The sequence below is a fragment of the Argentina anserina genome, chromosome 4, assembly GCF_933775445.1.
Source record: "Argentina anserina chromosome 4, drPotAnse1.1, whole genome shotgun sequence".
Taxonomy (NCBI): domain Eukaryota; kingdom Viridiplantae; phylum Streptophyta; class Magnoliopsida; order Rosales; family Rosaceae; genus Argentina; species Argentina anserina.
In genome coordinates this window covers 12,069,577-12,094,744 of record NC_065875.1, presented here as the reverse complement: position 1 = coordinate 12,094,744, position 25,168 = coordinate 12,069,577, and the positions used below count along the sequence as shown (strand labels likewise).

General features: G+C 36.6%; 2 protein-coding genes across 4 annotated transcripts; one reads left to right on the top strand and one right to left on the bottom strand.

Moving 5' to 3' along the window:
• Positions 1-3,210: 3,210 nt before the first annotated feature.
• On the top strand, positions 3,211-6,856 carry LOC126790211 (histone-lysine N-methyltransferase, H3 lysine-9 specific SUVH4-like). The gene is made up of 2 exons (XM_050516370.1): positions 3,211-4,633; positions 6,836-6,856. The coding sequence occupies exon 1, from the start codon at positions 3,211-3,213 to the stop codon at positions 4,498-4,500; it is 1,290 nt and encodes a 429-aa protein (XP_050372327.1). The 3' UTR covers positions 4,501-4,633; positions 6,836-6,856.
• On the bottom strand, positions 6,544-10,214 carry LOC126790210 (U11/U12 small nuclear ribonucleoprotein 35 kDa protein). Of its 3 annotated transcripts, none has more exons than XR_007671699.1 (8): positions 9,980-10,214; positions 9,834-9,885; positions 9,654-9,724; positions 8,885-8,975; positions 8,726-8,801; positions 8,397-8,472; positions 7,033-8,129; positions 6,544-6,956 (listed from the first exon to the last, which is right to left on the bottom strand). XR_007671699.1 is itself a non-coding variant. In XM_050516369.1 (7 exons), exons 1-7 carry the CDS (start codon positions 10,208-10,210, stop codon positions 7,590-7,592), a joined length of 1,137 nt encoding a protein of 378 aa, XP_050372326.1. In that variant the 5' UTR covers positions 10,211-10,214; the 3' UTR covers positions 6,544-7,589. The 3 variants fall into 3 exon arrangements, 1 of the variants encoding a protein (XP_050372326.1); XR_007671700.1 differs by having other exon boundaries at positions 6,544-6,864; XM_050516369.1 differs by having other exon boundaries at positions 6,544-8,129.
• Between the last annotated feature and the right edge of the window lie 14,954 nt (positions 10,215-25,168).

The following is a 25,168-nucleotide window of genomic DNA, read 5'->3' as shown; positions in this document are numbered from 1 at the left end:
TTGAAATCTGATGAAGAAGAATCCCACCTATGGTAGGAATGTTTCTCTAATCTAACTTAAAAACCCTAGACGTCGACGGAGTATATATATATATAGATATATATATATATAGCATATATTACAATGTTTTATTGATTGTTACTAGGTGACCATAATATTACAGAAGGTTTAATACAACAGAATGGAAACTAAAGATTACTGACTTAATAAGAACTTATGCATGAATTAAAAGAACTATTACAATGAAGAAGCTCTCGGATTGTCCAGAGAGGGAGAGAAGAGAGGAATTGGAAAATTCCGGGGTGATTCTAATGAAGGAGAGGACCTCCTTATATAGGAGAACGAATCTGCTTTTACTGTTGACTTTGACTGTTACTGAATAGTGGACTGTCTGACATGTGAGTGAATAGTAAAAAGTCACTGTTCATGAATAGTATTCTGTCGAGTGACTGTAGCTTCGGTGGAAAAGCTTATTTTGACTTTTGCTTAGATCTTTGACTTGGGCTTGAATCTTGACTGGGTTTGCTAATGCTGGATTATCTATAGTTCGTATGGGTCTTGACTATCTTGGTAATCAGCCCATCTGGTTGGTTGACTCGGTCCAATTTCTTAAATGTTGCCTCTTTGGTCGCATTATTCGATCAATATTTAAAGTTTGGAATGCCTTGTCTAATTGAGAAATTATGGTTGAATCGCTATCAGAAGTGGAATCAAGAGTTTGTTTTGTATTGATTACAGAAATTGTATTAGATGATCTTGGTACATTTTTTAAGTTTTTTAATAATTTTTCTATTTTTTGGATTGAATTTGTAGGCGCGACAATAGGTTTACTATTGAAATGAATTATTGGAGATTCTGTTTTAGGGCTGGGTAAAATATGAACTTTAGATGTAACATGATCAAGTGTTGTTTCTATTTTGTCTAATTGTTCTCCAATAGTAATTAGGTAATTATTTGTGTAATTATTTTGTTCAATAATCTTCTTAGCATCTGGGTTAAGTTCCTTAACTTTCGCATCATCAGAAGGATTTTTAAAAGGCGAAGCTAAAACTGGGCTTGTTTTATGATTAAAAACTATGGTTTCTGAAGGAGGATGACTAGAGGAAATAGTGTTAGTTTGAGTTGAATTAGGAAGGACAGTTTGCCATTTTGTTTTTGTTAAAGTCTGAATGTTTTTATGTCCATTTAATTGGTCTAGGAAATCAAGAAAGAATATTTCATTTTTTGTTTTTTGCATCAAGTCTTGCCAATCTTTAAATAATTGTTTTCTTTGATTTTCAAAAGGAAATTTCATTCTAAAAAGGTTTCTTCTAAGGATATTTTCTTTAGCTTTCAAATGAGTATCTAATTTAGGATAATCGATTTTGAATGGTTGATTAAGTGTATTTATATGAGGATTTTCTGGAGGAACTACAATAAAATCTGAAGCTGTTGGGGATGTTGGAGAGTTTTGTCTTTCTTCAACAGTTGTATTATTATTATTTTCAGTTTCAGTATAATTTGGGTAGCTGACTTGTTCATTTGTCCTTATACTGTTAATTCTTAAATTCTGAACTTGTTCTTCTAATTCTTTTATTCGAATTTCTCTGATGACATTATCAAGTTCTATGTCACGATCACGGCGAGACGTAGAATCTGCAGTGGTTGAGCCGGCAAATGATTGCCTGGCAGTGGCAAAAGAATGCCTAGAGGAACTTCCTATTTCTTGAATTCTTGGTGTTCTGCTAATTTTTGAATTTTGGAAGTTAATTCTTATAGTTCCATCATTGTATTGACGAATAGAATCTAAATCAGAAAGATTGCGTTGAGTATTTGTTGGTTGATATTCATTGGTAAGAGACCATTCAGCCGGAAGATGAACATCCGACCATCTGATAGTTTGCGGGACAGTGATGTTTGCATTATTTTGACTGCTTTGAATTAACAAGGTTTGGCTCTTAGGACTTCTATTAATGGCTTGAAAATTCATATTTGTGCCAGTAACTTTGTAATGGATTCGGTAGATTAAAGCAAGTGGTTGGGTTCCTTCAAGGATATTGTATCCTGAGGTTTTAATGTTTAAAGTTAAAGTTTTTAAGATATGAGGGTCACTTAGGCTGATTGAAAAGTCTGGGAAACAATTAAAGTGAACTGGTCCATTAAAAAGACTTGACTCGATTAGACCAAGGGTACTATCAGTGAAGTTGGTAAATCTTGCATCTCTTAGACATAAGAGAATAGAGGCATTAAGACCAAGTCTTGTTAAAGGTTTAATACCAATTTGAACTAAGCCAATATGAAGGAAATGGTGACCATCTTTCTGATGTTTTTTAATTGAATCTGGACTGAGAAGTTGGCAAGTTTCATGTTGTTTACTCAAGGCGTAAACTTGTTCTACTGATTTAATGTGATGTTCTCCTTTAAAGGCTGCAAGATTCCATTTTTTCCTATAAATTTCACTGGTAGGTACTCTGGGTATGTTCCAATCATTAGGGTCAATATTATCATTTGACTGGTATTCGATCTGTTCTTCATTAACAATGTCTGGGATCCTATTCAAGGAGAAACTAGACCCTCGAGAGGAGACTGAATTGGATCTAAAAAGTCTGCTCATTGTGCTAGGTGGGAGGGATCTGGTACTAGACTTAAAATGGTAGAGAATTGACTTCAGAATACTTAGACCTAAGGGTAACACTCTTCTCTGCTCCGCTCATGCCGCATCCGCTCATGCCTCACTTGGGACTTAGTGTTTGGACCTGGAAAACTTACTGTTTGGTTGGAGAAGAAGGAAACCCAGAAACCCAGTAAAAAGAAGTAAATTCCTAAAGTCTTAAGAATAGAAGCAGAAAAACAAACAAGTAGCACAATAAATAGAGGATTTAAAGATTCAACTCAAGGACCACTCTAGGAGGCTAGGCCTTCCAATCGGGGATTGAGAAGTGTTAATAAATAGATCGATTTAGGATCCACGCTTAGGAGGCAGAGCCTCCACCTGGGGACTAAGAAGGTTTAAAAAGCAGAGATTGATTACTTACAACTCTTATATATATATATATATATATGTGGTTCCGCCTCCATTGACATCTTTGCCTATATATATATATATATATATATATGTGTGGTTCCGCCTCCATTGACATCTTTGCCTATCTAAACATATCCAAATTTCCTCCACTTCATTCCCCCAATTAGCTCTTGTTCTCACTCCCCTTTTTCCCTGATCACAATTCGATGGGGGCCTTAAAGGGATCCACCGGTGAGCCTAGGGTTAGCCCCGGCAGGAAAAACAGTCGCAAACGGACGTCACCAAGGGATGCAAAGAGAGACGGCAGAAAGAAAGCCAAGGCTAACGGTGAAACTGCAGACACTACGGAGGTAAATAATTTAGGGATAAGTTGGTTTGCTCCTTTATCCGAGTTGGGCAAGAACTCTATAAGCTCTATCAAAAAGCTCAGAGAAACCCGTAGACTCAACTATTTAATCACTACTGATGAGTTCCATCTAACTCGCAAGAGTCAGCGGGATTTAGGTCAAGAGTCTTCCGAAGATGTTGAGAATGAGTTACCTGGCTTGGTTTGTAGTGATATTTGTAATGGCAAAGAAAATATATGCATCCCTGTTACTAATGAAGTTGACGTCCCTCCTGTAGCTCCGGAAGAGTTTGAATATCTTAGCTCCATTAGGGTTGCAAAAAATCTAGTTATTCCGGCGAGCGCCGACGGATGTAATTGTAAAGGAAAGTGCAATGCGAGGACTTGTTCGTGTGCTATTCTCAATGGATATGATTTTCCTTATGTTGCCAAAACTGGTGGCGGCAGGTTGTTTGAACCCAAGGCTGTTGTTTTCGAGTGTGGTCCGAACTGCGGCTGCGGCCCCAAGTGCTTGAACCGCACATCTCAGCAAGGATTGAAGTATAAGCTAGAAGTATATAAGACACCTGATAAAGGCTGGGCCGTTAGGTCCTGGGATCTTATTCCGTCCGGGGGTTATGTGTGCGAGTATACTGGTGTTCTAACGAAGACCAGTGACCTAGACAATGTCTCTGTGAATGATTACTTTTTTGAAATCGATTGTGAGCATACAATGAAGGGGATTGGAGTTAGGGAGAAGCGTCTGGGTGAAGTGCACACTGTAAATGGCCATGGTGCTGGCGAGAATGGAGGTAACAAGTCATTAGACGAAAGTGACCCCGAGTATTGTATAGATGCCGGATCCAGTGGAAATTTTGCGAGGTTCATCAATCATAGTTGCGAGCCAAATCTTTTTGTGCAATGTGTATTGAGTTCTCACCATGATGTTAAACTAGCTAGGATTGTGTTGTTTGCTGCAGATGACATATCTCCGATGCAAGAGCTGACATATGACTATGGTTATGAGCTTGGTAGTGTGGTTGGTGCTGATGGAAGAGTCAAGGAGTTAGCTTGCTATTGTGGTACAGCAGACTGTCGAAAGCGTTTGTACCAGCTTTTGTGCCATGTTCGATTACTATTGGTATTGGATGCTCCAACTTGCTACCATTAAGTAGGAGAAGATGTTCTCAAACATCTGAAGTAGTCTAGATACTCAACGACAAGGCATTATAGGAGAATTTAAGAGTGTACAAGAAGAATGCACAATTTGGAGTTAGTTCAACTGCTAACCTCTATATATATCTGTGAGTTCTTCCTTTACTCGTTTATGGAGTTAGTATTCATTGAGAACATAGAAGCAATTTGATCAACAAGCATAAAATATTTGTAATGCAAGACATTTGTTGGTAATCAGTTTGGTGTTACTTTATAGTTAGGGTAACTGATTAATGACCAGATAGATCATGCTGAGTTAGGAGTTAGGATTTAGAAACATATACAGAATCTGCATGGTGCAGCATAATTTTGAGATTTTATGGTCTCTCTCAAACCATTTATTAACTCAACATTAATAACCAAAAAATTAAAGTGGAATAAAAACAAGTTAGAGTTTCTCTATGTCATCACGTAAGAATTCTCAACTCAACATTAAACTATATCGTTTCTGCTGGATCCATGCCATCTATGTGAAAGAGACTTGGTATAGCAAGAATCTAATTTTCTGGCATTTCATAAAAGATTGATGACACCAACTCTTCCAAATCTCATATTTTGAAAGGAAGTTTTGGATTTTATAGCTACAAAACGTACACTGATTTTGTTTTCTGTTCTTCAGTTCATAAATATTCTAGCAAAACCATAATGTTATAGCATGTTATTTTTATACATGTCGGTGAGTTGTGCACTGTTAGTAATGGATGGTAAGTCCACACTATTGCTTCATCTCTACCTGTCACACGACATGTTTCCTACCAATAGGCAAATTCTGATTCCGATAGTTCGAGCCCCAATATATATTAACGAGAAATGGAGCATTGTTTGGTCGTGTCCATCCAGTACGTGATGGCGCAAGACTGATGCAAGAGGAGTGTAAATTTTTATTTGTTCTCCAAACAAGAAATAATACCAAAACTCAAGGCACCCGAGCACTGGCGTGTAATTAACGTGGTTTGTATAAATTATAAATTGCATGTCCATCTACGAGAGCAGGCTCTAATGACCCTTATGTGAAGATAATGGAGTTACAACATACAAGAGCTAGAAACCGATCTTAGGTTGAGCGGCCAGCTAGCCAAGGCTTAATTATGATAAGGTTAGAGCTTTCTTGAAGAAGTGGACAGCTAGGCTGGCATGCAGTTGCCTGAGATAGCTAGGTTATAGTAATTGTGAAACTAATACATACTTTTTTTTAGAGTTTTAGTTCTTTCATACTGTATATGCTCGTGCTAGGAGGCTAGGAGCTTGGGATGTTCTTTCACAATTTCTTTTTCGCTTCCCTTTTTTCTTTTTGGTTAATTTTCGCTTCCCTAACTAAGGGCTAGCTCCATGCCCTCAAACGAAAATTTATTTATAGATAAAAAATTGTACATAAAGGAGGAGGAAGGGCTAGGCCAAACCCACGTACTACAAATACATGTCAAAATATATACAATTACGTATGTAGAGTCGCAAACAATTTTTAGATAAAGAGGGAGATATAAGAGGAGCGTCTCGCTATCACAGCTTAAGGTTAAAATAACAATAGAAAATAATAATAATAATAATAACAATAGAAAAAAGAAAAAAAAAAAAGAGGGGGACTTGGAACCAAAACCTCTGAATCAAGAGAAACAGAGGGATATAGTCATAGACAAGAAGATTATTTTCTTCAAGCACTTGATTTTTTCATTTTGCTGGTCAGTCATTTGGGATTTGGATGGGTTTTTATTACTGTGTTACAAGAGCAAATTAGTTTATGACCAAGCAGGCAAGATACTTTCCATGCACTCAAGTGCTCAAATTTTAGATTTTAAGTGCTCAAGTGAGCTAGAAGCTAAATACACTGCCGTCTTCTCGGGGACCCTGCAAACTAGATATTGTAATATCAGATGAATCATAATTTTACCATTCTATCTAGTCGCCCGACTTGGTTCATCCATATGCGACTTGTTCTGGTTTGAGTAGAGATTCGGATCAAACAAAAATGAAACAATAATACAAAATCCGATTCCAATGATAAACATTATGAGCAATTCTTTATCAAAAGAACTTTGGAGCAATAGTCTGAAAGTCGAGATAGTTTAGATTTTCTTCATGTTTACAGGCTATAAACTGGAAGCCTTGAAGCATGATACATTGAGTTTACCATGCATTTCGCCATGGAGCTTTTCATAAAGACCAGTTTTTAAAACCATACAAAGCTATACTAGTATTTAGCAAAGATGATCCATGATCCCTAAGGTTATACCTTTTGTTGATACATATATATCAATTTCTGGTTGCCAAATTAACTCCTTTCACTTCCGCAGATTTTTCTCTTGGTATGTCCACTGTCCGTCTGGAAATGGATCAAATATACTACTACGTCAAAGGTTCCAAATATACCAAAGATGACCAAGAGCCACCGGCCAAATAGCAGAACCAAAGCATCTTGCAATGCATCAAACATTTGACTTCAAATTATGATCAGTCACAAAGAGGAGGGAGAAAGTGAAAAAGAACTCACCAGAAGTGGAGACCCTTGAGGAGAAGCTGAACCCCTGAAGTGAGATCTAAAATTCGTCAAAATGTGAGCAACCAACTCTCTTCTCTACAATTTTGCCAAAAGTTGAGGTGACACAATAGTTCTAGACTTCTAGTAACTCCGCAATTTGCATGGAGCTCATCTTTTATTCTGATGCATAGTAGAGTATAGACATATCGTTCACGTGAACTCTTAACTTGGGCTGAAATTCAAACTTAAATAATCTTTACCGACTGTCAAGAGCAAACAGACAAGTTCAAAACTAACCATTTCTGGTCTCCCCGATTACAGTAGACAATAAATCATATCATCAATTGACTGGCTACCTTAGCAGGAATCTTAACTGTTGCCCAGTTCTTTTTTGATGCAGCTGAAGATCAACAATAGCTCCTGCATTAGTGCTCACTCACTAGTTCTTACTGTTCCAGCAGGGTCTTACTAATTCTTACAGTTCCAGAAGGGTCTTAAAGCAAGATTCCGTTTGCTGCATCATAATTCTCTCCTTATCATTCCCATTGCTGCCCTCCCAGATCCAGATTTTAGGAGTGGTCATAACTAGTAGACCTCTCATGCTGACGGGACTTGTGCCGCCTGTGAGAACACTCATCCCTATCCCTAGAACTCCTTTTGTGTGAATGCTCATCCCTATCCCTAGAGCTCCTTTTGAGTGAACGCTCATCCCTATCCCTAGAGCTCCTTTTGTCCGAACGCTCTTCCACATCCACAGATGTCCTACTGCGATATAATTCTTCCGTATGAACAGAGCTTCTTTGGATGGAAAGGTCCTCCAGATCCATAGATTTTTTACAAAATGATTCTTGCTTATCAACAGGACTGGTTTTGGGCATGCTTGCTTCCCTGTCACGGCACTTACTGTAAGTAGCTTCTTCTCTATCTCTAGAGCTCCTACTGTGATGGCGTTGAGCTGAATCATCAGAGTTCCCCGTGGATGAGAGGTAATCACCATCCGTAGGCCTTTTGTGAAACCTGTCGTCCTTATCCACAGAATCCACTGACCTTCTGTGAGAACCTTCTTCCCTATCGACTGAACTTCTTTGTTTTCTAGGTGGGGATGGGTCCTATCAAGAAAAAAGAACTGGAACTGAGTAATAGAAGTTTCTGGATTGACAGGTCTAGTAATACTCTCAAGCTAAAGATCTACAATGCTTTGAACAACTGCTGTTCTCGGTGGCAGATGGAAAATAGTAAACAAAATGAGATAAAACATGTATATGTAATTTATAGATTACTTCACTTTAATTGACCTCAGGTATGGAGGTTAAGCAACTAAAGAGCACCTCAAATTCATGGAGAGATAGAAGGATCATGAGGTCAACAAGGAATACCTGACAACGGGACATGTATCGCCCTTCTGGTATAGGTGGGATTCCACGTTTCTCCAGATCATCATATGGAATACGACTGCAAAGAGAAAAAGATAAGTCCATCTTGTCATTAACATCAAATGTAAAAAGCACAATGCTATTTTCCCTAAGAAACGAAAGTTTGACAATTTTCAACTTTAATACTGTGCATGCACTAAATACGCATCATCACCCCACACCTAAAGTCTAACACATATCAAAGGAAATGGTGTACAACAATGTCAAAGACCTTTCATGCATTGGAAGATTATACAGCTTTGCACAGGAAATAAGGGAATGAGGCATCATACATGGGAGCTCGAAATGGTCTTTCTCGTCCTCCAAAACGAAGCTGCCCAGATTCCTTCTTACCACCAAAACCCCCTCCTGAAAAAGAAACAGCCAAATTTAAACATGAAACTAATCTATATAAATGGAAACTTCCCAGTAGAATGAGATTGTTAACCGACCTAACCGTCTTGGAATCCATCCTGGCATCAACTGCTGTCTGTTGTAATCAACAATAATTTCATAGTCATCAACAAGGGAATGGTGAGCTTCCTGCAAACAATTAGATAGATAATTTCATAATGTTGATCAACTGAACTGCATTCTTACAACAGTTTATTCAATTATCAAATAATATGCATGGAACAGAGACAAGCAATTAATAACTCATACTGGACAATCATGACAGGTGCGTATACGACTAGATCCTCCATACCAAATCATCAAAAACTTCAAAAAAATTCCAAAGTCCTCTTTCCCCCTTATTGTGGACTAAACTCATTTCAAGACCCAACTTTCAGTCAAGCTTCCCTGACTTTGATTCCATACATGACCAAAATGACCATTCTAATAAGTAATGCCTGCTTTCAGCAAAGAAGCAAAGCACCACCATCAATAGTCCAGAAGTTGCACACATTTTATGTTTACCTAGAGAAATCAAGAGTAGTCAGCAAAATCATTGTCCAATAGATTATTACACAGTTAATCCTATACCGTTGTGGTGGCAAAGATGATCAAGTTGTTATATGATGTAACGGATGTTACCACAAAACTAGCAAGTACAAACTGAAATAGTTAACACTTAACGCGTAAATAATTAGTAAAAACTCCACATTAACATCAAAGCTCGAGTGCCAAAGTAGTATTCACCATAACATACACCCATACATCCTATGAGGAGATTCCCCATTCCAACTGGAGTAGTTAAAACAAGTTGGTCGGTTAATGTACCTTGTATGCACACCGCATCTCCCTCTCGGTTTCGAATTCAACAAATGCATAGCCACGCGACGCACCGGTTACTGAAGTCAAACATTATTTGAATCAAGTTTACAGCATATCCCCCAACTCTCACACAATTAAAATGCAACGAAAATAAACAAGCTGCAACAATGTGAAAGCCAAGCATACCAATATGCCTGACCAAACGCAAGTTCTTGACCCGACCATACTTGCTCATATCCTGAAACAACAAAACTGAACCGTCCCGCTTACAGCAGCAAAATTTCACTGATGGAAAATAATATAGGGATTTTGAGGAGGAAGTAGTGAGCGACCTGGCGAAGAGTGTGTTCGGCGGTGAGGTGAGAGAGGCGGCCGACGAAGAGAGTGCAGTAAGGGTCGCCGATGAGCTTGGGATCGCCGGAAGGGTCGTAGAGGGCGGCGGAAGAGCAAAGCCAGGCTCGGTAGACTGTGCTGTCGTGAGGGAGAGTGTCGGTGCCGTCGATGCTTCCGGCTTGAATCGGGTGGTACGTCTCCGCGTAGAACCTCGCCTCCGTCTTTCTCATTCTTTCTTTCCGCTTCTTCTCCTCCCGACCAAACGACCAAAAGCTGAGTTTATAATAGTGGGACGAAAGAACTGTCACGTGCTTCGCATGTGATTGACCCAAATATAAAAGAGAGACCCCCGCTGCGTCGAGAACAGGCACAGGCTCAATTTGAGACGGTTGTGCTTGTAGCGAAATGATTTTTGAATTTGTTGCGAGTCGTGAAGTAGTTGAAATGTTTAATAAAATATTTTTTTTATTTAGGTAAAGGGTTATGAAAACTAATGAAAATGTGAAATAATATTAGAATTTCTTACAAACAAATAATCAGAGAGAATAATTCTTTTTTATTCACTTGTAGGGGCACATCCCTATAGTTTATGCTAATTATTTCCGTTACATTAAACTTTTCCTAACTTACTTGGGACAAGAACCTATTCTTGTTTTGTTGTGGTCTTGCGAATGTGCTACAACATCCTCACCATGTAGGATAGTAGTGTGAAACGCTTATAGAAGATAAGTCGATTTTAACTGCTTAATTTTTCTTGGTAAACTAGTTAGGAGATGGGTCTAAATATCTAGAACAAAGGGAACTAAAATTTAAATTTTGTTGTAGGAAATATGGAATTGGTCTACTCATCTTATTGCACAATCCTTTTATATAGGGAGAGTATTACAATGGTAATTACATTGTACATTATGATGATAATAATGACTAAACGTTATATAATAATAATTAAATGCTAATCACTTAATCACCTCTCGTCTGTTACATTAACGAAGACACATAACATATTTTTCTTTCAACACTCCCCCTTGTGCCGAGTCAACGGTAAAATGGTGCATAAGGTGTTGCCTCATTAAAAACTTTGCCACGTAACAAAAAAAAACGTAGTGGGAGAAAATAAAACCTTGATCAAAAGGGAAAAAGAACACAACACACATATTATAATTGAGAATAGCATATATGTGATAGACTCCCCCTGATGTCTGCAACAACGTGAAGAGAATAAATCATGTCATTTTTTCTTTTCTTTTACAGTGACTATAAACCTAAACTTTTAAGTATTGTTGTTGCGTGGGCACTGAGCTATACAATGAATGAGAGGCCAAGTCAAGTATATTGTATTAAGTGCAGTAATGTGTCTTTGCACTTGTATATGAAATTTCATTTCCCAACACCTATTTGTCATCTTCCATTTAGACGAAACATATCTATCTTTAAAGATTTCGACTGATCATGGGAGTTGTAGATGCCTCACTTTTAGTTTTAGAGTGTTTAAGTCAATTGATGATTAATCATCAACATTATAGTTCTCGATATTCATATCGAGACTGTGTCTTCCCAAAGATCTTTTTCATTCTCAACTTCGGATTTACAATACATATTAACATCTCTTTAGTTCATTAGGAGTCTATGCAAATCCATTGAATTCGCAACAATATAATTCATCTGAACCCTATTCCAAATCAAGTATTTACTTCTTGAATGTTTTCAAATCCTTTTGTAGTGCTTCATGGTTTGGAGCCACTTCTTGGGCGGATGAAGTCGTTTATAGGACTTCATATATATATATATATATATATATATATATATCATAATTTCGATCCTTATAAAGATATCTTATTTCACCATTCATAAGCTGCATTTTATCAGTTTTTTAGAAACTACCAAATTGATAAGGTAGTGGAGTGTAATGACATCCATTACGAGAATATCACTTTATGGTCCATTACTTAGGAATATCTCCTCGTAGTCGATTCCAGTGCATTTGTGAGAGACCTTACGCCATAAGGTGAGTCTAAACTCTTATTTCTCATTTCGCATACTAACAAAGACATATGATAGGGTTTACACATACGATGTCGGATTCACCTACCCAAATACCTATATCTTTTCTAGAAAACATTGGTTCATGCTGGATCGCTTTTTTCCATTAGGCCAAAATTACTACGTTGGTATTTCTCAACGAAGCGTGGTTCGATATCAAGACTCAATATCTTATATCCTCATGTGGTTTATATTTGTAGATATTTCTATATTTTCAAGGATTTGTTATATCTGAGGTGTCCCTCAATGATAACCAAAATCCAGGAAATTCTCATGAGGTGAATTTAAGATTATGGATCAATAGATCCAATTGTGCCAAACTCGCTTTATTCCTTCGATCGAGTATATATCGAACTTAAGCTGGTCTCCCCTTCTTTCTTGGAGAGCCATGGCCTATGACACCATTTATGACACTTTATGGCGTTACCATGCCACCATTTATGGTGGCGACGCAATGCCTAATTCCTTTTAGGTGGCGTCATATCATTTTCCTAGGACATTGAACCTTATAAACATATTTAATTTGCAACTAATTTATGTGATCTCATCATTTTGTGCAATAGTGGGGATCAAGATGAGACACAGTTGATGGAGCGTTCTAAGACATCTCACAATTAACCCTGTAAAATGTCATAGTTAGTATAGAATAGGCATATATCGTTCAGTCCGGGGAATTGAAGTGAACTCTAAACTTTTAGTGTTAATAAATAATATGGGGTTTGAGATTGATTATTAACTACTAAAATAAAACCTAAATTACTATTAACATGATCGACTTCTCTTTACCAAACTAAACCAAATTCACTAATGCACCACATAATTAGAGCCTTAGGTGAACATTTAATCATGCAAGATTTATATTGACATTTAAGTTGACTTATGGCAACAACTAAATTGCATGCAATCAAGTTTAACAACACTTAGGGTAGAAATAAAACAAAATTACATTTAAGCACCAAATCTTTGTTGGAGACATGCTTCACTGTAGCATCACTCACCATGGGGTACATGTAAATTTCCAGAATTTCCCACTTTAATTAACACAAACCAAACATACTTAGGGCATGATTCGATTTGTGTCAATATGGATAATGAAAATAACACTCATATACAATCTTAGGGACTGCATTCAAACACTAAATTCGTATGCACATATCTGAAAATTATCTAAGAGCAAGTAAAAGAAGAGTATAACACAACAATAGAAATACAAACTTCAATAATTATAAGAACATAGATTAGTCTCAAAAACATATCGAATACAATCTGAAAATTCTAAAACAAATACAAAACCAATACTTCCACATAAACAATAACTTACAACCTTCATAGACAACAAATTGTAGATTAATACAAATAGACGAAGTAATAGAGATGAGTTGCGAAAATCACACGTTATAAGAACTTTAGAGGTACGGCTGCAATAGGTGAAACTCGGTGGAGATGATAATGGTTTTGTGGTGGACGGTTTGGCTGATTCTGTGGGAAGTTTATGGTGGTGTTTTGATAGAGTTTTGGCTCTTGAATGCTAAGAAGAAGTGATGATTTTTCTTTGTGAATGATGTGTTATTTATAGAAGATTTTTGGCTCCTTGAATATTATAGCTTGGATTTTTTCTCCTCAATTTCTTTCACTTATTTTTGTCATTGGTTGGTGAAATCTCCTTTGATAAATTCATTCTTTTTCTTATTTTTAGGTGTCTCATTCTTTCTCTCTTGCATTATCTTTTTTTATTTACTTAATCTCTCATTTATCTGTTCTTTTTCTTTCTCTCTTTTTCTTTCACTTATTTTTGTCATTGGTGGGTGAAATCTCCTTTGATAAATTCCTTCTTGTTCTCCTTTTTAGGTGTCTCCTTCTTTCTCTCTTGTATTATCTCATTTTATTTACTTAATCCCTCATTTATCTCTTTATTTTTTTTCTCTCTTTTTCTTTCACTTATTTTTGTCATTGGTGTGTGCAATCTTCTTTGATCAATTCTTTCTTCTTCCCCCTTTTTAAGTGTCTCATTCTTTCTTTATTTTCCTCCTTTGCTTGACTTTTCCTCTATTTTTTCCCTTCATTGTAGCAACATAATATCATCTTTTAAAATCTGAAAAATAATAAAAGATAAGAATAAAGACAAGATAATTCATATAAAAAGATCAAGTAAGTTACTAGAATATGAGAGTAAAATTAGGATACTTACGGAATAAGCGTTTCAGTTCAAGTAGGACTTTTCTAAATAGTACGTTTCCTAGTCTAAAAAGGACTCCTAATATAAATAGGATTCTCAAATTATCACAAATGTTATAGAAATGCAGATTAATGAAAACGCCTAATTCAACTAGGTTTCCTAGTTACACAAAGAATCCTACTCTAAATATGACTCTCGACAATTTCTGTGTTTTTCAACATGTTTTAGCACCAAAATACAACCAACGCCACCATAGACTCATAACTCGACTAAATGATTCAATACTACAACAATAAGAGCTAAGCAAAGTACAACCGGAGGTAAAAACATGTTAAAAACGTCGCACAAAGTGCTCATATCAAAAGTGGGGACAAACCACGACAATTCATGTTATTCCACTTAAACATTATTTGTTCTTATCTCCCCCTAACGACGGGAAGATTGTCTCATCAAAGTTATTTTCCGCATATCTAGCAGAAAAATAGACTGCTGGTCAAGGTTACAATATGGCGGACTATCTAGATGCTCATCTCCAATAAGAACACTTTTTCACATTAATTGGCTTCACCATTATGCGATGTGGTGTCGCAATTTGACACATCTGTTAATCTAATTGAGCTCAAGGATTGTAGATACGTATCAACCCTGGCGAGCTTAAGGATTTAAATCCTTCGATGTCATAGATTGTAATTCATTTTACAATGATGATGGTGATGGCTGGGCAGTAGTGAATAAGAGGTTGTGTATGCATAAATTATATTACCCTAAACGGAATTTAAGTGTGCATTACCACTATTAAAACTATTACTGTAATCGTTTTCTGTGAGACCAATTGGGTTTGTAATTAGCATAAGTAGCATTAGTTTGAGTAATGAATAGTGTGATGACACGTGACCAGCGTGTCGACACATCAACCAACACCAAAACATTTTAAGGTGTCCGCAAATTAGTTGAATTAATCCACATAATTTTTGTTAGATTCAATGTTTGATCATAATGAGAATACATATAGGTGTCATTTGCATATGATGGTCTCAAACTTAATTGCTTTAAGAGATATGCTTTGAATGATTAATTTGTCATAATGTAATCACATTAGACATAAGAAGCATAATAATATGTTATTGCATATACTTGTGCATCAAACATTTCACGTTACACCTCAGGGGAGCGATGAAATATGGGGATGAAATCACATCATCGATTCCTCCATGGAATAATTTTGTAGGGTTTTTACGGTCCTTTTTTTTCTTTAGTTCTTGCTTCTATGTATTCAAAAACATGAGTATCCGTGTGTGTAATTCTTTTAATATACAGACGCTCGTATCATGATTTGTGTATCCCAGTGAATCGTGTCAAAAGGCCAAATATGTCGAAATCCTGAAGGTCAATTTATTTTGACGTTGATGGATTTATTAAGCAATTACATAACAGCTAGATAGACATAAAAACTTCTCTATTACTCGGTTACATCCGCAGTCATTAAAGATAATGCAAAGGAAGTCAATTGTAATCTCACTAATTCGTTTCACATGTAATAGTCGTTGACATAAATACTCCAAACGTATAAATGTTCGATTGTTTCTTGTTGGCGATTGTTGCATAAGATGCCAATGAGGTATATAGTTAAGACATAAAAATATAATATTAACTCAAATTATTTAGAGTAATTGATAGAATCGTAAAGCGATATTTCTATCCCATAAGGTATGTACATTGTGAATTCCAAAGGATTAGAAAAGATCAATTTTTAATAATATTATTCTATACTATTTTGTAAGATGGGGCTTCATTACTCATGTCATATCCCCTATGCATTTTTCACACGGTACATTGTTATCAATTATCATTGATCGTTTTGTATGAAAACTACATGTCCATAATAATTACCCTTTGCTTTAGGGTTATTACTGTATTATTTTGCAAACTTTGTTTGATGAAAATTTCTTTTTTTTTAGAGACCTTATGTTGTCATTCAAGATTTTAATTATACTTCCAAGCTACGTGCATGAAATATGTTTGCATAATTCGATCATGGTTGAGCCTTGGCTGGCTAGTAGGGGAGGTTTGTACTCAAATAGTTTAGTCCAATATATAGAAGTCATATTGTGCTGGTTTAGCCAATTGCAGATAGAGTACACGACATTAGTTTCACAATCTATATAGACATACATGACAACTAAACACACCAATGTACATTATGGTCACTTTGGAGCGTTGTGAAGTTACATCATCACAATAAAGACATACAAGTTAATTAATTTCCGAGAAATCAAATTGAATTGCAAGATCAAGATTGGAAATGGTCATATTTTTCTATGGTTCATGAAAATACTTTATCATAGTAATATGTTTGTCCTTTTTTCAATATAATGCACATAAAGTTCTGTTATAATGGCAATGCTCATTTCGTATAACATGCTAAATGAAATAATTATTTAAAAGAATAATAAATAATACATGATCATAAAACATAGCATTTAACATGGTCAAACGATTTCAAAACTTGGTCAAAAATCGTAGTCACATAACATGCTTAAGAATGTATATATATAATGCTTAAACATAAATCACTGCATTCATGCCAAACAAAAATTAAATTGACATATCATATAACATGTGACATGATTAAGACAATAAACTGTAACATGTATAATTTCATTTGTTTAAATGAAATTTAATAAAAGCGGCAACTTCAATTTAGATCTTACTTGTAAGTTCGCCAAATAAACTGCATATCAAGCGATTTTTGATCTCATGATTCAATGTTGTTTATCACGTGGTAATGAATAAATCACATAAAAATAAACAAACAACAATAATTACATGATTAGTCACTTTTAATCATATGTAATGAAATTATATTTCATTTTAATTTACCTTATACAAAGAAAGTAGTAAATAATATATCAAAGGTAAAATGTATTTCACATTTACCATTTACACATAAATATTAAATTGTAGATCAGTAATAGTGAATAGTGTAACGACCCCGAAATTCTGACCATAAAAACTCAAAATTTCAAAGTCGTTAAACACCAAACAATCTCGATGAAATCGAAATCATTTAAAATGTCACAACGGATCATCTCTGAGTTCAAAATACAACTCAGTCAAACCGATTATTACAAACCAAATTATAATTCAACATTATAACAAATGGAAATGTATAATCCTCACAACAACCTCACAAGATAGTCACACAAAATCCTCACACAAGCTGGAGATAAATAACTTCAAGTCCTCTGAGCGGTCCGTCAATTCCCACTAATCCACACCTGCGGAGTTATCCACCACACCATCGAATTGGTGCACCGGGATTGTAAACACAAACTCGGTAAGCTTTACAGCTCGTATGAGTAAAATGAAAATATAACTCGCATATTAATATATATACGAAAATCCACAAATCAAACAAATATAAATGCACTCATGAGTCAATGGACGACCCATCTGGTTGTCCCAAAGAAATATGAAAAGAAGCGCTCATGAGAAATTAAGTAACCCTTCTGGTTACCCAAATGCATTTATAATACGGATACCAAGAACGCTGGTACACATCTGTTACCCCTCTCGTAATACACCGCCGATATTGGATAGCCACCCGCTACCCAATATCCAAAACAATCTGAGTACCCATGAGCAGATAACCACCCGTTACCTCACATGCAGTACTACGACAGACAGACTAGAGCTCTAACTGTATCGTAACTTTCGCCCGGCCAAAGGCTAGGTTCCGACTTGCCAAACAAGTACAATAATCTCACATCATATTGTACAAAATCAAGTCCGAAGACAAATCAACATTTTAACAATCTCCATGTTAAAATCACGTACAATAATCTCACATCATATTGTACAGAAATCAAGTCCGAAGACAAATCAATATTTTAACAATCTCCATGTTAAAATCACGTACAATAATCTCACATCATATTGTACCAAAAATCAAGTCCGAAGACAAATCAACATTTTAACAATCTCCATGTTAAAATCACGTACAATAATCTCACATCATATTGTACAAATCAAAATCACATGCTCGATATGTAAATCTCGTTATCAAAATGACATAATCACGATAAAATCATAACAGTATATTATATAGCAAACTATATATATAAATGTACATATTTACCATTTATACAATATATATATATAATCCATTATATCATATACATGTCATATTTCATAAACACGTCCGAAGACAAAACATTTTAACAAACTCATGTTAAAACCACGTACAATAATCACACCTCATATTGTACAAAAAATCAAATCACATGCTTAATATTTAATTCTCGTCATTCGAAATGACCAATTCCAATGAATTCATAACAGTATATAATATAACAAACTATATATATATATGTACTTATTACCATTTATACAATATATATGTAATCCACTATATTATATACATGTCGTAATTCAATATTAAAAACTCTTGCAAAATCTTGAATCACCGCAAGGGTAGATTCGTAAATAAGTGAGATTTTACTCACCTTCTTTCTTGCGTGCAACTTCCACGACCCTGAAAGTAATTTCCTCACTCGTTTCGTCAGTCACCTAATAGCACGATAAATGCTTAGAAAATGATACTTAAAATATCAGGTGACGAGTTCAGCACAGCTAAATGTTGTTCATAAAACATTGTTTCACAGAACACTGTTCATGTTTACTAATCAATGTTTTTACCAAACCACTGTTCACAGTTACTGTTTTTTACCATGCCACTGTTCACATTTACTGTTACAGAGCACTATTCACATGCGCTATTCATGCGACGTTACTGTTCACAGTCACTGTTTCAGATCACTATTCAAAGTTACTATTCATGAGTCGGTACTATTTACATTTACTATTCATGCGGCGTTACCCACCAATCATCACCAAATTTCACCACCACAACCTAAACAACATGTCCAACAACTTCCTAGTTGACACTAAGGTCTAAATCCGAGCCTAAACAGTCTAAACAACGAAGAACATAAATTCGGCACTATTCACAAACCCTAGAAAATTGAAATTTTGATTCGGGTACTTACACTTCGATTTGGCTCGATTCCTTTTGTGGGAATGTTGCTGGGACTGAGACAAGCAAAACCCCCCAAGAATCTCGAGCTATGGTGGCCGGAGGAGGCGGCGCCGACACAGCAGTAACTTCCGGCGGTTGCTACACCGTATGTAGTTGTCGCCGGAATGCAAGACGTAGCTCAAAATATGGAGATCGTCGAGCCCGTCAGTTTGATAGGTGGCACGACACGAGGCGACGTCGGATGGTGGAGAAATCGGCCGGAGAAGTTTTTTTGGTCGGGTGAACAGTTCCCGAGCTCAGGTGAACAGTAACCGAGCGGATTTTTGGAAAAAAGTTTAAAAAACTGATTTTCTGATTTTTAACCTCCTCTCCTTCCTTTTATACTATTTCCAAAATCGGAAACGAACTTCCGACGTTAATAACTTTTGCGTCCGACGTCCGATTGGAACGCGTGACGTGTCCACGAACTCGTATCGATGAGCTCTACGACTTTCGTGAAGGAAGTTTTCGCAACCGAGCGACGGAATAAAAATCGATCTATACGTTGCGGTAACGTTACGTTTTCTAATTAAACGATCCAAGAACGTTTCCGTTTTCGTTTCGAAATGTCGCAAACCTCCAATTATCGTCTGGAATTAATTTTAGAAGTTTAACACTTTGAAAATACTCGACATTTAGTTTCTAAAAATTCAGGTTATTACATTCTACCCCCCTTAAACGAATTTTGTCCCGAAATTGATACACCATACTCAACAACAGCTAAGGGTACCCAGCCCTCAACATGGTGACTCCACAATTCCTTCCCCAATAATTTTCCTCTCTATGATGCCTCCACGAGGCGATCACAGCTCACTTTTCTTCTATTATGGTGTTATATAACTTCATTGTGTCTGCAAAGAATTCTAACAATGAGCATGATAACACCCATCCAGGAAAAACCACGACTCGAACATCCCTAATCAAATGCAAAATAAGTTGTTCTGCAACACAAGACCTTTAAGGTATAAGGCGAATTTAGAACGAACTTCACTATTCAACCAAATTCCAATAGGTCATAACTGCATTTACTTATATAACACACATTGAGTGCATATGTACAACCTTAGCGTATGCACATAGCATATCATATGTACCTGAACCTGCTAGATGACCTTGCTCCCGCAGAGTCCAGCGTACCCTCGATGTCAACTTCTCTTCTTGTCCACTCTCACCACCCCACTATAGGTGCGCCCTTCAACTAGATGGTCACACGGCGCCATCTAATAGTCTTCTCTTAAGGGCAGGATAAGTTCAAAAGTACATATTGCACGGTAGGGCATTAGGAGACATGCTAGACATCGTCGTCTTGAATGTCACCAGCTTGTTCAACGAATCTTACAGGTGACTTCTCTTCTCTGACAGATCTCACTACGCTATTAAGAATGAGATTTCGAGGTTGAGTGGTCTACCACATCGACACTATATAATCTCTCTTTACACTGTGTCGCTTTCAAGTCTTAGAAACCAACATTTCCAAGTCTCTCGGACCATTAGAGTTTTCAAACACCACATACCTCAAACTTCTTCCAAATAGACAATCTGTCACATGTTCTAATATTAATAGCCACATGTAAGCCACCCAAGTGAGTATGCTTGTAATGGAACCCAACCATCGATAGCGGAACCCAACATCTAACATGAGTCAAATCAATGATTAACACATGCCTACTACTTACATCACACATAGTGGTTTTCAAAAAAATGTGCTTTATCACGAAAATACCTTCATGAATTCACCACAAATCATCGTTAGAATAACGAACCTACCATTCCTTCCAAACAACAAAATAATCCCCTTTCATGATCATCTTATTATAACCATAAAAAGTTGTCGTGCATGATACCCACTCAAGTACCATATTTGTATCGGCAACTAGATAAAGAAATCTTAACTCATTGAGTTCACAACCACCACAGAACACCACATTGGATTAAGAATTACTCTCAAACAATTCACCAGAGAATCGACTAATATACGCACAAGGCAGTAGAGAACCTCTACCGCCACCACAAGAGTGACGCATCACGCATCCCATCACACTCACCAAAACTTACCGTCAAAAATTAATTACAGCTTCCTGCTTCCATGAGTGGTATGCCACAATTTGGGGTTCAGACAAAGAAGGTATTTATCTCCCAATAGTGGAACATGAAAATTAGGTGAACTTTACAGCGCAAAATCCAACACGACCACAACTGAGATATACTTTACCCCCTGGTTCATTGATGCCTCAAATGCATGACATACGGTCCCATACAAATACTCCAGTGCATCATCTAAAATATTGGTTTCCCCCACCATTGTAGTACTAATAAGTTTAGTAATTACTTCAACATAACCCGATATTAGGTCCACCATCTCCTCAAAACTAACCCCAAAATGATTGCTACACCACCACTCTAAACAGTTGTTTCTTTACTTTCAATAAAAACCCTCATGGCCAACGCATTCGGCCAAAATAACTTCTCTGTAAGCAACAATATACTTGATTACCCTTTTATCGTAAAATTTATCCCTTGTTGAACACTTCAGTCAACACCACTTTATCCAACAATATTCAATCTAATGCATAGAGGAAAAAGAGCCTCTAAGTCACCAACGCTAACACCACTTGCACTTGAAAAGCAAATTTTTGGTTCTCAACCATTTCTTTACCAGTTGGAAGGTGATTGTCACGAAAAATTCGTTAAAACACTACTAAGCTAAGGTCATCTCGTTCCTTACCTTCCATAAAGTTACTTCGCCGCTATAGCGTCTCATTTGGACCTGTGGTATTGTGAAATTCCAATCCCCAACACCAAAATGATTAAATCCTGAAAGATCAGCGTTCTCAATTAAATGCTCATCTAGCAAAATAATTAATTCGTGACGTCAAAATGAAATTTCTCTAACACATTAGATTTCTTGCTCAGCCAAGAACAATGTGTAACTTCAATTGTCAATGTCCGAAACAAAACGAGTTGGAACGCAACAACGACGTAATGTGAATCTCAGTTTAATAATTGTATCACCACCTTATGGATGTATCACACACATCATCAATCCTAGGTAAATGATACATAGTCTTGATGGTCACCTTAATCATTCCCCTATAATTCACACTCAACCGCATGAGACTTCTTTCTTATTCACGAATAACACCGGCACAACTCAAGGTGAGACACTAGGTTTGATGAACCCTAGGTCTAATATGTCATCTATCTGCTCTTTCAATTCTTTAAACTCGTTCTTTCCCAATCCCATAAGGCGCCTTTGATACAGATGCTATACCAGGCACATCATCAATAAAGAAATCAACAACTCTCGAAGAAGGTAAACTCAGTATCTCCTGAAACACCTCACTATACTCGAATAGTAAAACAATGTTTGTGATAGCTACTTCCAGATCCACAGACTCCACATTTGCCAAGACTCTAGCTATCATGGCATTATCCGACTCGAGGCACAGATACGAAACTCTGGTTTCCTGGGTCTATGAAAGAACTCATCATGTCAACACAATCAATCACCGCGTACTGCGGCCTCAACAAATCAATTCCTCATATCACATCATAGTGTGGTCCGGAATCACTATCAAATAAGCAGAGAACTCTCTACTTCCAATCACAATAGGACAAGCCTTTCATTGTCTCCAATTTCGAGGAATACTCCAAAAGTGAAGTGACACATAAATAGTTTCCCATAGGCGTAGGAATCAATCCTAACCCCTCCACTGCCAACTATCAATAAATGAATGTGGCTATCATCCTCTTCTCTAACTCAGAGTACTCAATCATCACCAAGTAAGTCTCAATACTCCGATCCAATGGTCCGCTACCATATGATCCAAGCGTCATGAAATGATAGCACTAGCAGCTCACTCATGTCCTTGATCAACCTCAACACACGACTATCGTCTCTAACGATAGCAACAAGATCAACTTGTCTTTCTAGTGGAGCAGCCTCCTCATAAAGGTTCTCCACATTGCGGACTCGGCCTGCAGCCCTAACTCGGCCTCGACCTCTCGTCCGTCCTCGGCCCTGTCCACGGCCATTTTCCAAATTCATCACCATTCAACAATTAACACTCATTCATATATGTGAATTCTCGAATTCGACAAAATAGATCCAACTGATATCAATCATGAAATTTCAGAAGAAAGTGAATCATCGGAGTATCATCACAATACTCCCTACATGACCAAACCATAAGGTATGGCTCCTAACACTCTCGCGTACCCGGCGACATATCAATACCTAGGAGCATGTGATGGGTGCCTGCCTGCAGTCGGATCATCGCTCCCGGATGATATTGATAATCGCCAAATACGCACTTAGGCTCTGATACCAACTGTAACGACCCCGAAATTCTGAGCATAAAAACTCAAAATTTCAAAGTCGTTAAACACCAAACAATCTCGATGAAATCGAAATCATTTAAAATGCCACAGCGGATCATCTCTGAGTTCAAAATACAACTCAGTCAAATCGATTATTACAAACCAAATTATAATTCAACATTATAACAAATGGAAATGTATAATCCTCACAACAACCTCACAAGATAGTCACACAAAATCCTCACACAAGCTGGAGATAAATAACTTCAAGTCTTCTGAGCGGTCCGTCAATTCCCGCTAATCCACACATGCGGAGTTATCCACTACACCATCGAATTGGTGCACCGGGATTGTAAACACAAACCCGGTAAGCTTTACAGCTCGTATGAGTAAAATGAAAATATAACTCGCATATTAATATATATACGAAAATTCACAAATCAAACAAATATAAATGCACTCATGAGTCAATGGACGACCAATCTGGTTGTCCCAAAGAAATATGAAAAGAAGCGCTCATGAGAAATTAAGTAATCCTTCTGGTTACCCAAATGCATTTATAATACGGGTACCAAGAACGCTGGTACACATCTGTTACCCCTCTCGTAATACACCGCCGATATTGGATAGCCACCCGCTACCCAACATCCAAAACAATCTGAGTACCCATGAGCAGATAACCACCCGTTACCTCACATGCAGTACTACGACAGACAGACTAGAGCACTAACTGTATCGTAACTTTCGCCCGGCCAAAGGGTAGGTTCCGACTTGCCAAACACGTACAATAATCTCACATCATATTGTACAAAATCAAGTCCGAAGACAAATCAACATTTTAACAATCTCCATGTTAAAATCACGTACAATAATCTCACATCATATTGTACAAAAATCAAGTCCGAAGACAAATCAATATTTTAACAATCTCCATGTTAAAATCACGTACAATAATCTCACATCATATTGTACCAAAAATCAAGTCCGAAGACAAATCAACATTTTAACAATCTCCATGTTAAAATCACGTACAATAATCTCACATCATATTGTACAAATCAAAATCACATGCTCGATATATAAATCTCGTCATCAAAATGACATAATCACGATAAAATCATAACAGTATATTATATAGCAAACTATATATATATATATATATGTACATATTTACCATTTATACAATATATATAATCCATTATATCATATACATGTCATATTTCATAAACACGTCCGAAGACAAAAATTCGTCCGAAGACAAAACATTTTAACAAACTCATGTTAAAATCACGTACAATAATCACACCTCATATTGTACAAAAATCAAATCACATGCTGAATATTTAATTCTCGTCATTCGAAATGACCAATTCCAATGAATTCATAACAGTATATAATATAACAAACTATATATATATGTACTTATTACCATTTATACAATATATATGTAATCCACTATATTGTATACATGTCGTAATTCAATATTAAAAACTCTTGCAAAATCTTGAATCACCGCAAGGGTAGATTCGTAAATAAGTGAGATTTTACTCACTTTCTTTCTTGCGTGCAACTTCC

Excerpts from the sequence above, each read along its gene's own strand:
- LOC126790210 (XM_050516369.1), bottom strand. The coding sequence starts at position 10,210 with ATGAGAAAGACGGAGGCGAGGTTCTACGCGGAGACGTACCACCCGATT. Across the intron at positions 8,976-9,653 it reads AGATGCGGTGTGCATACAAG|GAAGCTCACCATTCCCTTGT; the intron begins GTACATTAACCG and ends AATTGTTTGCAG. Across the intron at positions 8,802-8,884 it reads ATGGATTCCAAGACGGTTAG|GAGGGGGTTTTGGTGGTAAG; the intron begins GTCGGTTAACAA and ends TTTCTTTTTCAG.
- LOC126790211 (XM_050516370.1), top strand. The coding sequence starts at position 3,211 with ATGGGGGCCTTAAAGGGATCCACCGGTGAGCCTAGGGTTAGCCCCGGC.